At 46.8% G+C, this 14,371-nt stretch overlaps 1 protein-coding gene across 2 annotated transcripts in view; it reads right to left on the bottom strand.

Annotated features, from left to right (window-relative positions):
* slc35f3b (solute carrier family 35 member F3b) overlaps positions 1-13,220 on the bottom strand; it is a 202,215-nt gene extending 188,995 nt beyond the window's left edge. The window contains exon 1 of one of the 2 annotated variants that reach the window (XM_087978762.1): positions 12,159-13,220. In XM_087978762.1, coding sequence (XP_087834888.1) covers positions 12,159-12,205 — 47 coding nt within the window. In that variant the 5' untranslated portion in view covers positions 12,206-13,220. The remainder of the gene's footprint in view (positions 1-12,158) is intronic. The other variant, XM_087978755.1, reaches the window with a different exon arrangement.
* Positions 13,221-14,371: the final 1,151 nt, after the last annotated feature.

The raw sequence follows: 14,371 nt of genomic DNA, 5'->3' as shown, positions 1-14,371 counted from the left end.
CACGGAGCCTGTGGTTAAAGGGAGCAATTTCACAGTGCCTCTGGTTAAAGGGAACAATATCATTGTGCCTTTGTTTAAAGGGGAACAATGTCACTGTGCCTCTGGTTAAAGGGAGCAATGTCACTGAACCTCTTGTTAAATGGGAACAGTGTCAATGTGACTCTGGTTAAAGGGAGCAATGTTACTGTGCCTCTGGTTAAAGGGGAACCCTGTCACTGTGCCTCTGGTTAAAGGGAGCAATATCACTGTGCCTCTGGTTAAAGTGGAACAATATCACAGTGTTTCTGGTTAAAGGGGCACAATGTCACAGAGTCTCTGGTTAAAGGGGAACAATGTCACAGTGTCTCTGGTTAAAGGCAGCAATGTCACTGTGTCTCTGGTTAAAGGGGAACAATATCACTGTGCCTCTGGTTAAAGGGAAAAATATCACTGTGTCTCTGGTTAAAGGGAGCAATGTCACTGTGTCTCTGGTTAAAGGGGAACAATGTCACTGTGCCTCTGGTTAAAGGGGAAAAATATCACTGTGTCTCTGGTTAAAGGGAGCAATGTCACTGTGTCTCTGGTTAAAGGGGAACAATGTCACTGTGCCTCTGGTTAAAGGGGAACAATGTCACTGTGTCTCTGGTTAAAGGGAGCAATGTCACTGTGTCTCTGGTTAAAGTGGAACAATGTCACAGTGCCTCTGGTTAAAGGGGAACAATGTCACTGTGCCTCTGGTTAAAGGGGAACAATACACTGTGCCTCTGGTTAAAGGGGAGCAATGTCATTGTGCCTCTGGTTTAAGGGAGCAATGCCACTGTGTCTCTGGTTAAAGGGAAACAATATCACTGTGCCTCCGGTTAAAGGTGAACAATGTCACTGTGCCTCTGGTTTAAGGGGAACAATGTCATTGTGCCTCTGGTTTAAGGAAGCAATGTCACTGTGCCTCTGGTTAAAGGGAATCAATGTCACTGTGCCTCTGGTTAAAGGGGAACAATGCCACTGTGTCTCTGGTTAAAGGGAACAATATCACTGTGTCTCTGGTTAAAGGGGAAAAAGGTCACTGTGCCTCTGGTTAAAGGGAACAATCTCATTGTGCCTCTGGTTAAAGGGGAACAATGTCACTGTGTCTCTGGTTAAAGGGGAACAATATCACTGAACCTTTGGTTAAAGGGAGCAATGTCACTGTGCCTCTGGTTAAATGGGAACAATGTCACTGTGCCTCTGGTTAAAGGGGAACATTGTCACTGTGTCTCTGGTTAAAGGTGGAAAAACGTCACTGTGCCTCTGGTTAAAGGGGAACAAAGTCATTGTGTCTCTGGTTAAAGGGGAACAATTTCACTGCACCTCTGGTTAAAGGGGAACAATGTAACTGTGTCTCTGGTTAAAGGGAACAATGTCACTGTGCCTCTGGTTAAAGGGGAACAATATCACAGTGTCTCTGTTTAAAGGGGAACAATGTCACTGTGCCTCTGGTTAAAGGGAACAATATCACTGTGCCTCTGGTTAAAGGGAACAATGTCACTGTGCCTCTGGTTAAAGGGGAACAATGTCACTGTGCCTCTAGTTAAAGGGGAACAATGTCACTGTGTCTCTGGTTAAAGGTGAACAATGTCACTGTGTCTCTGGTGAAAGGGGAACAATGTCACTGTGCCTCTGGTTAAAGGGGAACAATGTCACTGTGCCTCTGGTTAAAGGGGAACAATGTCACTGTGTCTCTGGTTAAAGGAGAACAATGTCACTGTGCCTCTGGTTAAAGGGGAACAATGTCACTGTGCCTCTGGTTAAAGGTGAACAATGTCACTGTGTCTCTGGTTAAAGGGGAACAATATCACTGTGCCTCTGGTTAAAGCGGAACAATGTCACTGTGTCTCTGGTTAAAGGGGAACAATGTCACTGTGTCTCTGGTTAAAGGGGAACAATGTCACTGTGCCTCTGGTTAAAGCGGAACAATGTCACTGTGTCTCTGGTTAAAGGAGAACAATGTCACTGTGCCTCTGGTTAAAGGGGAACAATGTCACTGTGCCTCTGGTTAAAGGTGAACAATGTCACTGTGTCTCTGGTTAAAGGGGAACAATATCACTGTGCCTCTGGTTAAAGGGAACAATCTCATTGTGCCTCTGGTTAAAGGGGAACAATGTCACTGTGTCTCTGGTTAAAGGGGAACAATATCACTGCACCTTTGGTTAAAGGGAGCAATGTCACTGTGCCTCTGGTTAAAGGGGAACAATGTCACTGTGCCTCTGGTTAAAGGGGAACATTGTCACTGTGTCTCTGGTTAAAGGTGGAAAAACGTCACTGTGCCTCTGGTTAAAGGGGAACAAAGTCATTGTTCCTCTGATTAAAGGGGAACAATGTCATTGTGTCTCTAGTTAAAGGGGAACAATTTCACTGCACCTCTGGTTAAAGGGGAACAATGTAACTGTGTCTCTGGTTAAAGGGAACAATGTCACTGTGCCTCTGGTTAAAGGGGAACAATATCACAGTGTCTCTGTTTAAAGGGGAACAATGTCACTGTGCCTCTGGTTAAAGGGAACAGTATCACTGTGCCTCTGGTTAAAGGGAACAATGTCACTGTGCCTCTGGTTAAAGGGGAACAATGTCACTGTGCCTCTAGTTAAAGGGGAACAATGTCACTGTGTCTCTGGTTAAAGGGGAACAATGTCACTGTGCCTCTAGTTAAAGGGGAACAATGTCACTGTGTCTCTGGTTAAAGGTGAACAATGTCACTGTGTCTCATGTTAAAGGGGAACAATGTCACTGTGCCTCTGGTTAAAGGGGAACAATGTCACTGTGTCTCTGGTTAAAGGAGAACAATGTCACTGTGCCTCTGGTTAAAGGGGAACAATTTCACTGAGTCTCTGGTTGAAGGAGAACAATGTCACTGTGCCTCTGGTTAAAGGGGAACAATGTCACTGTGCCTCTGGTTAAAGGTGAACAATGTCACTGTGTCTCTGGTTAAAGGGGAACAATATCACTGTGCCTCTGGTTAAAGGGGAACAATGTCACTGTGTCTCTGGTTAAAGGGGAACAATTTCACTGTGTCTCTGGTTGAAGGGAGCAATGTCACTGTGTCTCTGGTTAAAGGGAGCAATGTCACTGTGCCTCTGGTTAAAGGAGAACAATATCACTGTGCCTCTGGTTAAAGGGGAACAATGTCACTGTGCCTCTGGTTAAAGGGGAACAATGTCACTGTGCCTCTGGTTAAAGGGGAACAGTGCCACTGTGTCTCTGGTTAAAGGGGAACAGTGTCACTGTGCCTCCGGTTAAAGGTGAACAATGTCACTGTGCCTCTGGTTTAAGGGGAACAATGTCATTGTGCCTCTGGTTTAAGGAAGCAATGCCACTGTGTCTCTGGTTAAAGGGGATCAATGTCACTGTGCCTCTGGTTAAAGGGAATCAATGTCACTGTGCCTCTGGTTAAAGGGGAACAATGCCACTGTGCGTCGGGATAAAGGGAGCAATGTCACTGTGTCTCTGGTTAAAGGGAACAATATCACTGTGTCTCTGGTTAAAGGGGAAAAAGGTCACTGTGCCTCTGGTTAAAGGGAACAATCTCATTGTGCCTCTGGTTAAAGGGGAACAATGTCACTGTGTCTCTGGTTAAAGGGGAACAATATCACTGCACCTTTGGTTAAAGGGAGCAATGTCACTGTGCCTCTGGTTAAAGGGGAACAATGTCACTGTGCCTCTGGTTAAAGGGGAACATTGTCACTGTGTCTCTGGTTAAAGGTGGAAAAACGTCACTGAGCCTCTGGTTAAAGGGGAACAAAGTCATTGTTCCTCTGGTTAAAGGGGAACAATGTCATTGTGTCTCTGGTTAAAGGGGAACAATTTCACTGCACCTCTGGTTAAAGGGGAACAATGTAACTGTCTCTCTGGTTAAAGGGAACAATGTCACTGTGCCTCTGGTTAAAGGGGAACAATATCACAGAGTCTCTGTTTAAAGGGGAACAATGTCACTGTGCCTCTGGTTAAAGGGAACAATATCACTGTGCCTCTGGTTAAAGGGAACAATGTCACTGTGCCTCTGGTTAAAGGGGAACAATGTCACTGTGCCTCTAGTTAAAAGGGAACAATGTCACTGTGTCTCTGGTTAAAGGTGAACAATGTCACTGTGTCTCTGGTTAAAGGGGAACAATGTCACTGTGCCTCTGGTTAAAGGGGAACAATGTCACTGTGTCTCTGGTTAAAGGAGATCAATGTCACTGTGCCTCTGGTTAAAGGGGAACAATGTCACTGTGCCTCTGGTTAAAGGTGAACAATGTCACTGTGTCTCTGGTTAAAGGGGAACAATATCACTGTGCCTCTGGTTAAAGGGGAACAATGTCACTGTGTCTCTGGTTAAAGGGGAACAATGTCACTGTGTCTCTGGTTAAAGGGGAACAATGTCACTGTGCCTCTGGTTAAAGGGGAACAATGTCACTGTGTCTCTGGTTAAAGGAGAACAATGTCACTTTGCCTCTGGTTAAAGGGGAACAATGTCACTGTGCCTCTGGTTAAAGGTGAACAATGTCACTGTGTCTCTGGTTAAAGGGGAACAATATCACTGTGCCTCTGGTTAAAGGGAACAATCTCATTGTGCCTCTGGTTAAAGGGGAACAATCTCATTGTGCCTCTGGTTAAAGGGGAACAATGTCACTGTGTCTCTGGTTAAAGGGAGCAATGTCACTGTGCCTCTGGTTAAAGGGGAACAATGTAACTGTGCCTCTGGTTAAAGGGGAACATTGTCACTGTGTCTCTGGTTAAAGGTGGAAAAACGTCACTGTGCCTCTGGTTAAAGGGGAACAAAGTCATTGTTCCTCTGGTTAAAGGGGAACAATGTCATTGTGTCTCTAGTTAAAGGGGAACAATTTCACTGCACCTCTGGTTAAAGGGGAACAATGTAACTGTGTCTCTGGTTAAAGGGAACAATGTCACTGTGCCTCTGGTTAAAGGGGAACAATATCACAGTGTCTCTGTTTAAAGGGGAACAATGTCACTGTGCCTCTGGTTAAAGGGAACAATATCACTGTGCCTCTGGTTAAAGGGAACAATGTCACTGTGCCTCTGGTTAAAGGGGAACAATGTCACTGTGCCTCTAGTTAAAGGGGAACAATGTCACTGTGTCTCTGGTTAAAGGGGAACAATGTCACTGTGCCTCTGGTTAAAGGGGAACAATGTCACTGTGTCTCTGGTTAAAGGGGAACAATGTCACTGTGCCTCTGGTTAAAGGGGAACAATGTCACTGTGTCTCTGGTTAAAGGAGAACAATGTCACTGTGCCTCTGGTTAAAGGGGAACAATGTCACTGTGTCTCTGATTAAAGGGGAACAATGTCACTGTGTGTCTGGTTAAAGGGGAACAATTTCACTGAGTCTCTGGTTGAAGGCGAACAATGTCACTGTGCCTCTGGTTAAAGGGGAACAATGTCACTGTGCCTCTGGTTAAAGGTGAACAATGTCACTGTGTCTCTGGTTAAAGGGGAACAATATCATTGTGCCTCTGGTTAAAGGGGAACAATGTCACTGTGTCTCTGGTTAAAGGGGAACAATTTCACTGTGTCTCTGGTTGAAGGGAGCAATGTCACTGTGTCTCTGGTTAAAGGGAGCAATGTCACTGTGCCTCTGGTTAAAGGGGAACATTGTCACTGTGCCTCTGGTTAAAGGGGAACAATGTCACTGTGCCTCTGGTTAAAGGGGAACAATGTCACTGTGCCTCTGGTTAAAGGGGAACAGTGCCACTGTGTCTCTGGTTAAAGGGGAACAGTGTCACTGTGTCTCTGGTTAAAGTGGAACAATGTCACTGTGCCTCTGGTTAAAGGGGAACAATGGCACTGTGTCTCTGGTTAAAGGGGAACAGTGTCACTGTGTCTCTGGTTAAAGGGGAACAATGTCACTGTGCCTCTGGTTAAAGGGGAACAGTGTCACTGTGTCTCTGGTTAAAGTGGAACAATATCACTGTGCCTCTGGTTAAAGGGGAACAGTGTCACTGTGCCACTGGTTAAAGGGGAACAATGTCACTGTGCCTCTGGTTAAAGGGGAACAATGCCACTGTGTCTCTGGTTAAAGGCGAACAATGGCACTGTGTCTCTGGTTAAAGGGGAACACTGTCACTGTGTCTCTGGTTAAAGGGAGCAATGTCACTGTGTCTCTGGTTAAAGGAGAACAATATCACTGTGCCTCTGGTTAAAGGGGAACAGTGTGACTGTGCCACTGGTTAAAGGGGAACAATGTCACTGTGCCTCTGGTTAAAGGTGAACAATGTCACTGTGTCTCTGGTTAAAGGGGAACAATATCACTGTGCCTCTGGTTAAAGGGGAACAATGTCACTGTGTCTCTGGTTAAAGGGGAACAATTTCACTGTGTCTCTGGTTGAAGGGAGCAATGTCACTGTGTCTCTGGTTAAAGGGAGCAATGTCACTGTGCCTCTGGTTAAAGGAGAACAGTATCACTGTGCCTCTGGTTAAAGGGGAACAATGTCACTGTGCCTCTGGTTAAAGGGGAACAATGTCACTGTGCCTCTGGTTAAAGGCGAACAATGGCACTGTGTCTCTGGTTAAAGGGGAACACTGTCACTGTGTCTCTGGTTGAAGGCGAACAATGTCACTGTGCCTCTGGTTAAAGGGGAACAATGTCACTGTGCCTCTGGTTAAAGGTGAACAATGTCACTGTGTCTCTGGTTAAAGGGGAACAATATCACTGTGCCTCTGGTTAAAGGGGAACAATGTCACTGTGTCTCTGGTTAAAGGGGAACAATTTCACTGTGTCTCTGGTTGAAGGGAGCAATGTCACTGTGTCTCTGGATAAAGGGAGCAATGTCACTGTGCCTCTGGTTAAAGGAGAACAATATCACTGTGCCTCTGGTTAAAGGGGAACAATGTCACTGTGCCTCTGGTTAAAGGGGAACAATGTCACTGTGCCTCTCGTTAAAGGGGAACAGTGCCACTGTGTCTCTGGTTAAAGGGGAACAGTGTCACTGTGTCTCTGGTTAAAGTGGAACAATGTCACTGTGCCTCTGGTTAAAGGGGAACAATGGCACTGTGTCTCTGGTTAAAGGGGAACAGTGTCACTGTGTCTCTGGTTAAAGGGGAACAATGTCACTGTGCCTCTGGTTAAAGGGGAACAGTGTCACTGTGTCTCTGGTTAAAGTGGAACAATATCACTGTGCCTCTGGTTAAAGGGGAACAGTGTCACTGTGCCACTGGTTAAAGGGGAACAATGTCACTGTGCCTCTGGTTAAAGGGGAACAATGCCACTGTGTCTCTGGTTAAAGGCGAACAATGGCACTGTGTCTCTGGTTAAAGGGGAACACTGTCACTGTGTCTCTGGTTAAAGGGAGCAATGTCACTGTGTCTCTGGTTAAAGGAGAACAATATCACTGTGCCTCTGGTTAAAGGGGAACAATGTCACTGTGCCTCTGGTTAAAGGGGAACAGTGCCACTGTGTCTCTGGTTAAAGGGGAACAGTGTCACTGTGTCTCTGGTTAAAGTGGAACAATGTCACTGTGCCTCTGGTTAAAGGGGAACAATGTCACTGTGTCTCTGGTTAAAGGGGAACAATGTCACTGTGCCTCTGGTTAAAGGGGAACAATGGCACTGTGCCTCTGGTTAAAGGGGAACAGTGTCACTGTGTCTCTGGTTAAAGGGGAACAATGTCACTGTGCCTCTGGTTAAAGGGGAACAGTGTCACTGTGTCTCTGGTTAAAGTGGAACAATATCACTGTGCCTCTGGTTAAAGGGGAACAATGGCACTGTGTCTCTGGTTAAAGGGGAACAGTGTCACTGTGTCTCTGGTTAAAGGGGAACAATGTCACTGTGCCTCTGGTTAAAGGGGAACAGTGTCACTGTGTCTCTGGTTAAAGGGGAACAATGTCACTGTGTCTCTGGTTAAAGGGGAACAATGTCACTGTGCCTCTGGTTGAAGGGGAACAATGGCACTGTGTCTCTGGTTAAAGGGGAACAGTGTCACTGTGTCTCTGGTTAAAGGGGAACAATGTCACTGTGCCTCTGGTTAAAGGGGAACAGTGCCACTGTGTCTCTGGTTAAAGGGGAACAGTGTCACTGTGTCTCTGGTTAAAGGGGAACAATGTCACTGTGCCTCTGGTTAAAGGGGAACAATGGCACTGTGTCTCTGGTTAAAGGGGAACAGTGTCACTGTGTCTCTGGTTAAAGGGGAACAATGTCACTGTGCCTCTGGTTAAAGGGGAACAGTGTCACTGTGTCTCTGGTTAAAGTGGAACAATATCACTGTGCCTCTGGTTAAAGGGGAACAGTGTCACTGTGCCTCTGGTTAAAGGGGAACAATGTCACTGTGCCTCTGGTTAAAGGGGAACAATGCCACTGTGTCTCTGGTTAAAGGGAGCAATGTCACTGTGTCTCTGGTTAAAGGGGAACAATGTCACTATGCCTCTGGTTAAAGGGAACAATCTCACTGTGCCTCTGTTTAAAGGGGAACAATGTCACTCTGTCTCTGTTTAAAGGGGAACAATGTCACGGTGCCTCTGGTTAAAGGGGAACAATATCACAGTGTCTCTGTTTAAAGGGGAACAATGTCACTGTGCCTCTGGTTAAATGGGAACAATGCCACTGTGCGTCGGGATAAAGGGAGCAATGTCACTGTGCCTCTGGTTAAAGGGGAACAATGTCACTGTGCCTCTGGTTAAATGGGAACAATATCACTGTGTCTCTGGTTAAAGGGGAACAATGTCACTGTGCCTCTGGTTAAAGGGGAACAATGTCACTGTGTGTCTGGTCATAGGGAGCGATATGACTGTGCCTCTGGTTAAAGGGGAACAATGTCACTGTGTCTCTAGTTAAAGGGAACAATGTCACTGTGCCTCTGGTTAAAGGGGAACAATGTCACGGTGCCTCTGGTTAAAGGGGAACAATATCACTGTGTCTCTGTTTAAAGGGGAACAATGTCACTGTGTCTCTGGTTAAAGGGGAACAATGTCACTCTGTCTCTGGTTAAAGGGGACAACGTCACTGTGCGTCGGGATAAAGGGAGCAATGTCACTGTGCCTCTGGTTAAAGGGGAACAAAGTCATTGTTCCTCTGGTTAAAGGGGAACAATGTCATTGTGTCTCTAGTTAAAGGGGAACAATTTCACTGCACCTCTGGTTAAAGGGGAACAATGTAACTGTGTCTCTGGTTAAAGGGAACAATGTCACTGTGCCTCTGGTTAAAGGGGAACAATATCACAGTGTCTCTGTTTAAAGGGGAACAATGTCACTGTGCCTCTGGTTAAAGGGAACAATATCACTGTGCCTCTGGTTAAAGGGAACAATGTCACTGTGCCTCTGGTTAAAGGGGAACAATGTCACTGTGCCTCTAGTTAAAGGGGAACAATGTCACTGTGTCTCTGGTTACATGTTAACAATGTCACTGTGTCTCTGGTTAAAGGGGAACAATGTCACTGTGCCTCTGGTTAAAGGGGAACAATGTCACTGTGTCTCTGGTTAAAGGAGAACAATGTCACTGTGCCTCTGGTTAAAGGGGAACAATGTCACTGTGCCTCTGGTTAAAGGTGAACAATGTCACTGTGTCTCTGATTAAAGGGGAACAATATCACTGTGCCTCTGGTTAAAGGGGAACAATGTCACTGTGTCTCTGGTTAAAGGGGAACAATTTCACTGAGTCTCTGGTTGAAGGAGAACAATGTCACTGTGCCTCTGGTTAAAGGGGAACAATGTCACTGTGCCTCTGGTTAAAGGTGAACAATGTCACTGTGTCTCTGGTTAAAGGGGAACAATATCACTGTGCCTCTGGTTAAAGGGGAACAATGTCACTGTGTCTCTGGTTAAAGGGGAACAATTTCACTGTGTCTCTGGTTGAAGGGAGCAATGCCACTGTGTCTCTGGTTAAAGGGAGCAATGTCACTGTGCCTCTGGTTAAAGGAGAACAATATCACTGTGCCTCTGGTTAAAGGGGAACAATGTCACTGTGCCTCTGGTTAAAGGGGAACAATGTCACTGTGCCTCTGGTTAAAGGGGAACAGTGCCACTGTGTCTCTGGTTAAAGGGGAACAGTGTCACTGTGTCTCTGGTTAAAGTGGAACAATGTCACTGTGCCTCTGGTTAAAGGGGAACAATGGAACTGTGTCTCTGGTTAAAGGGGAACAGTGTCACTGTGTCTCTGGTTAAAGGGGAACAATGTCACTGTGCCTCTGGTTAAAGGGGAACAGTGTCACTGTGTCTCTGGTTAACGTGGAACAATATCACTGTGCCTCTGCTTAAAGGGGAACAGTGTCACTGTGCCACTGGTTAAAGGGGAACAATGTCACTGTGCCTCTGGTTAAAGGGGAACAATGCCACTGTGTCTCTGGTTAAAGGCGAACAATGGCACTGTGCCTCTGGTTAAAGGGGAACACTGTCACTGTGTCTCTGGTTAAAGGGAGCAATGTCACTGTGTCTCTGGTTAAAGGAGAACAATATCACTGTGCCTCTGGTTAAAGGGGAACAATGTCACTGTGCCTCTGGTTAAAGGGGAACAGTGCCACTGTGTCTCTGGTTAAAGGGGAACAGTGTCACTGTGTCTCTGGTTAAAGTGGAACAATGTCACTGTGCCTCTGGTTAAAGGGGAACAATGGCACTGTGTCTCTGGTTAAAGGGGAACAGTGTCACTGTGTCTCTGGTTTCAGGGGAACAATGTCACTGTGCCTCTGGTTAAAGGGGAACAGTGTCACTGTGTCTCTGGTTAAAGTGGAACAATATCACTGTGCCTCTGGTTAAAGGGGAACAGTGTCACTGTGCCTCTGGTTAAAGGGGAACAATGTCACTGTGCCTCTGGTTAAAGGGGAACAATGCCACTGTGTCTCTGGTTAAAGGGAGCAATGTCACTGTGTCTCTGGTTAAAGGGGAACAATATCACTATGCCTCTGGTTAAAGGGAACAATCTCACTGTGCCTCTGTTTAAAGGGGAACAATGTCACTCTGTCTCTGTTTAAAGGGGAACAATGTCACGCTGCCTCTGGTTAAAGGGGAACAATATCACAGTGTCTCTGTTTAAAGGGGAACAATGTCACTGTGTCTCTGGTTAAAGGGGAACAATGTCACTCTGTCTCTGGTTAAAGAGGACAACGTCACTGTGCCTCTGGTTAAATGGGAACAATGCCACTGTGCGTCGGGATAAAGGGAGCAATGTCACTGTGCCTCTGGTTAAATGGGAACAATATCACTGTGTCTCTGGTTAAAGGGGAACAATGTCACTGTGCCTCTGGTTAAAGGGGAACAATGTCACTGTGTGTCTGGTCATAGGGAGCGATATGACTGTGCCTCTGGTTAAAGGGGAACAATGTCACGGTGCCTGTGGTTAAAGGGGAACAATATCACTGTGTCTCTGTTTAAAGGGGAACAATGTCACTGTGTCTCTGGTTAAAGGGGAACAATGTCACTCTGTCTCTGGTTAAAGGGGACAACGTCACTGTGCCTCTGGTTAAAGGGGAACAATGCCACTGTGCGTTGGGATAAAGGGAGCAATGTCACTGTGCCTCTGGTTAAATGGGAACAATATCACTGTGTCTCTGGTCAAAGGGGAACAATGTCACTGTGTCTCTTGTTAAAGGGGAACAATGTCACTGTGCCTGTGGTTAATGGGGAACAGTGTCAATGTGTCTCTGGTTAAAGGGAGTAATGTCACTGTGTCTCTGGTTGATGGTATAATGACTAAATGTTGAACAATCCAGTCCTGTAGACATGTTCCCTCCCGGCCAGCTCTCTCTCTCTGTAACAGTCACCTGCTGCAGCCCTGACCAACCTCCAGGCGCTTCCCCTCCTCCTCAGGCTGGCACACCCGCCATCTTCATCACTGGCCGAGGAGGGAGCCTTGCCTTTCCCTGTCAGCTTCCCGAGCTCAGGACTTCCCTGCGGACCCTCTCCTGTGTCAGCCTCCCTCACCTGGACCCGTCTCCTCCTGGAGGCGCCCGAGCAACACTCTGCTCGCTGAGGCTGCTGTCCAACGCCTCGGGGGCTGCTTTCCTGAGTTGGAGGCGCTACATGAATGCAAGTTTGACGGAGGGAAGTGTTGACAACAGTCACTCCGGGCGGAGGGTACCGTTTGAAGTTCATTCACACTTTAGGTGCCCTGCTCATGGATAGCAGCGATCATTTCCTGCCGGCTATTTCCCTGTGAATATGGATCTGATCTAATACAAAGCGGAGTCTGTTTTAAAGCCTCCCCCCACCCCCAGCTCCTGTACTTACGTGAGGGTCGCTTTTGCCCTGTTGTCCGGGAACTCGGTGACTCCCATCGATGAGGAAGGAGTGGTGCACAGGAGCTCAATGTTCACCTGCTCACAGCCTCCCAGACAAAGGCACTGCTGGAATCTGCTGCTTCCCTGTCCCCTTGTCGGATCTCTCCAGGATCACTCTCTCCTCGACTGACAGGCACTGACTGACTGTCCCCAGTCCGGCTACACAGCCTTCCATCAGCCAGAGAGGGGAGGGAGAGCAGCCCCCCACACTGCCTGCCACCACCCCCCCCCCCCCCTCCCCTCCATCAGCCACACAGAGAGAGAGAGAGGGGAGGGAGGAAGCAGCCAGGGCTGTGTCTCCAAGTGACTGTCAACTTCCCATCCAGCATGACCTCAGCTACAATATCCAGCCACTGTGGGTTAATCTCCAGGACACCTCGAAAAGACCGTCACTAACTAGGCAGAAGTGGTTAGTGCGGAAGCTGCAGGTTGGAGTCTAGATCAGAGTGGTGCTGGAAAAGCACAGCAGGTCAGGCAGCATCCCAGGAGCAGGAGAATCGACGTTTCGGGCAAAAGCCCTTCATCAGGAATCAATAGTAAACTAAACTCTTCTCATCTCCATCCTAATAGGCATTGCCCATTATTTTTAAACAGTGTCTCCTGGGTTCTAGACTCCTAACTCAGGGGAAAGAAACATCTAGCCTGCATTTACCCTGTCAGTATTCTGTAGGTTGCAATGAGAGCATGTCCCATTCTTCAAAACTGTAGAGATTACTGGTGCAGGTTACCTCCTCATAGGACAGTGCCAGCATCCAGGGAACAAGTCTGGTAAACCTCTTATTGTGTTTCCTGTATGGTAATAGCATCCTTCCTGAGGTAAGGAGACCAAAACTGCACACATAACTCCAGGTGCTGTCTAAGCAAGCTCCTGTGTAATTGGAACAAGACTTCACTATTCCTGTATTCAAATCCTGTTGTGATAAAGGCTAACAGTCTATTAGTTAGAGAGTCAGCACAGAAACGCCAATAGCTTGCTGCAGCTGATGTTACCCTGCAGTGACCTAGCAACAAGGAAAACTCGGCCCCACTGTACTTCGAGGAGAAAGTGAGGACTGCAGATGCTGGAGATCAGAGCTGAAAATGTGTTGCTGGAAAAGCGCAGCAGGTCAGGCAGCATCCAATTGACGTTTCGGGCATGAGCCCTTCTTCAGGAATGAGGAAAGACATTTTCCTCATTCCTGAAGAAGGGCTCATGCCTGAAACGTCAATTCTCCTGCTCCTTGGATGCTGCCTGACCTGCTGCGCTTTTCCAGCACCACATTTTCAGACCCACTGTACTTCTACACTTTCCAACCTCTTGTTATTTCGGAAATACTGTGAACATCTGTTCCTCCTACTAAAGTGGATAATCTGACATTTTGCTACATTAAATCCCACCTATCACTTTGTGCCCAATCACTATGCCTATCCAAAGTCTTCTGGAAGTGTTTTATATCTTCCTCACAAATCACATCCCTGCTTTATTTTGTACCATCTGAAAATTTGGAAACATTACATTTGGCCCACAAGTCTAAATATTTTCTGATTAGCCTGTTCAGGACCATTATTGCACATCACTGGAGCACGTGGGACTTGAGCCTATCTCTCCTGGTTCAGAGGTAGGGACACTACCATGACAAGAGGGCCATCTTTCTCCAAGGCTAGAAATTTTTAATCAGGCACCCTATTACACATGTCTTCTCCACGGCTAAATCATTGAAATACATTGTGAACAGCTGGGGCCCAATGATCTTTGCCTTATTCCACTAGTCACAACCTGTCAACATGAGAACGATCCATTTAGTCTGACCCTCCTCTGTTGGAGGTTTCATCCTATGATCTTCTCTGATCAAGTGCGCTCGATATAAGTATTTCCTTCCTTAAGTGCAGAGAGCAAAACTGAACCCAGTATTTGAGATGTGGTCTCACCAAAGCCCCTCACAATTGTAGCAAGACCTCTTTATTCCTGTTCTCCAATCCCCTTGCACTAAAGACCAATATAGCCTTTCTAATTACTTGCTGAATACTAACTTTGGAAAGGTTTAGAGGGATATGGACCAAAAGCAGGCATGCCAGCAGGCGAGTGGGACTTGTTGAGTTTGGGAAATGTGGTTGACATGGACAAGTTAGACTGAAGGGTCTGTTTCTGGACTGTATAATTCTATGACTCATTGACTATTTACT

This window comes from Chiloscyllium plagiosum, unplaced genomic scaffold, assembly GCF_037043375.1.
Source record: "Chiloscyllium plagiosum isolate Xiang-an unplaced genomic scaffold, Cpla_swu_hap1 HiC_scaffold_3, whole genome shotgun sequence".
Classification (NCBI taxonomy): Eukaryota; Metazoa; Chordata; class Chondrichthyes; order Orectolobiformes; family Hemiscylliidae; genus Chiloscyllium; species Chiloscyllium plagiosum.
This window is presented reverse-complemented; position numbering and strand designations above follow the sequence as displayed.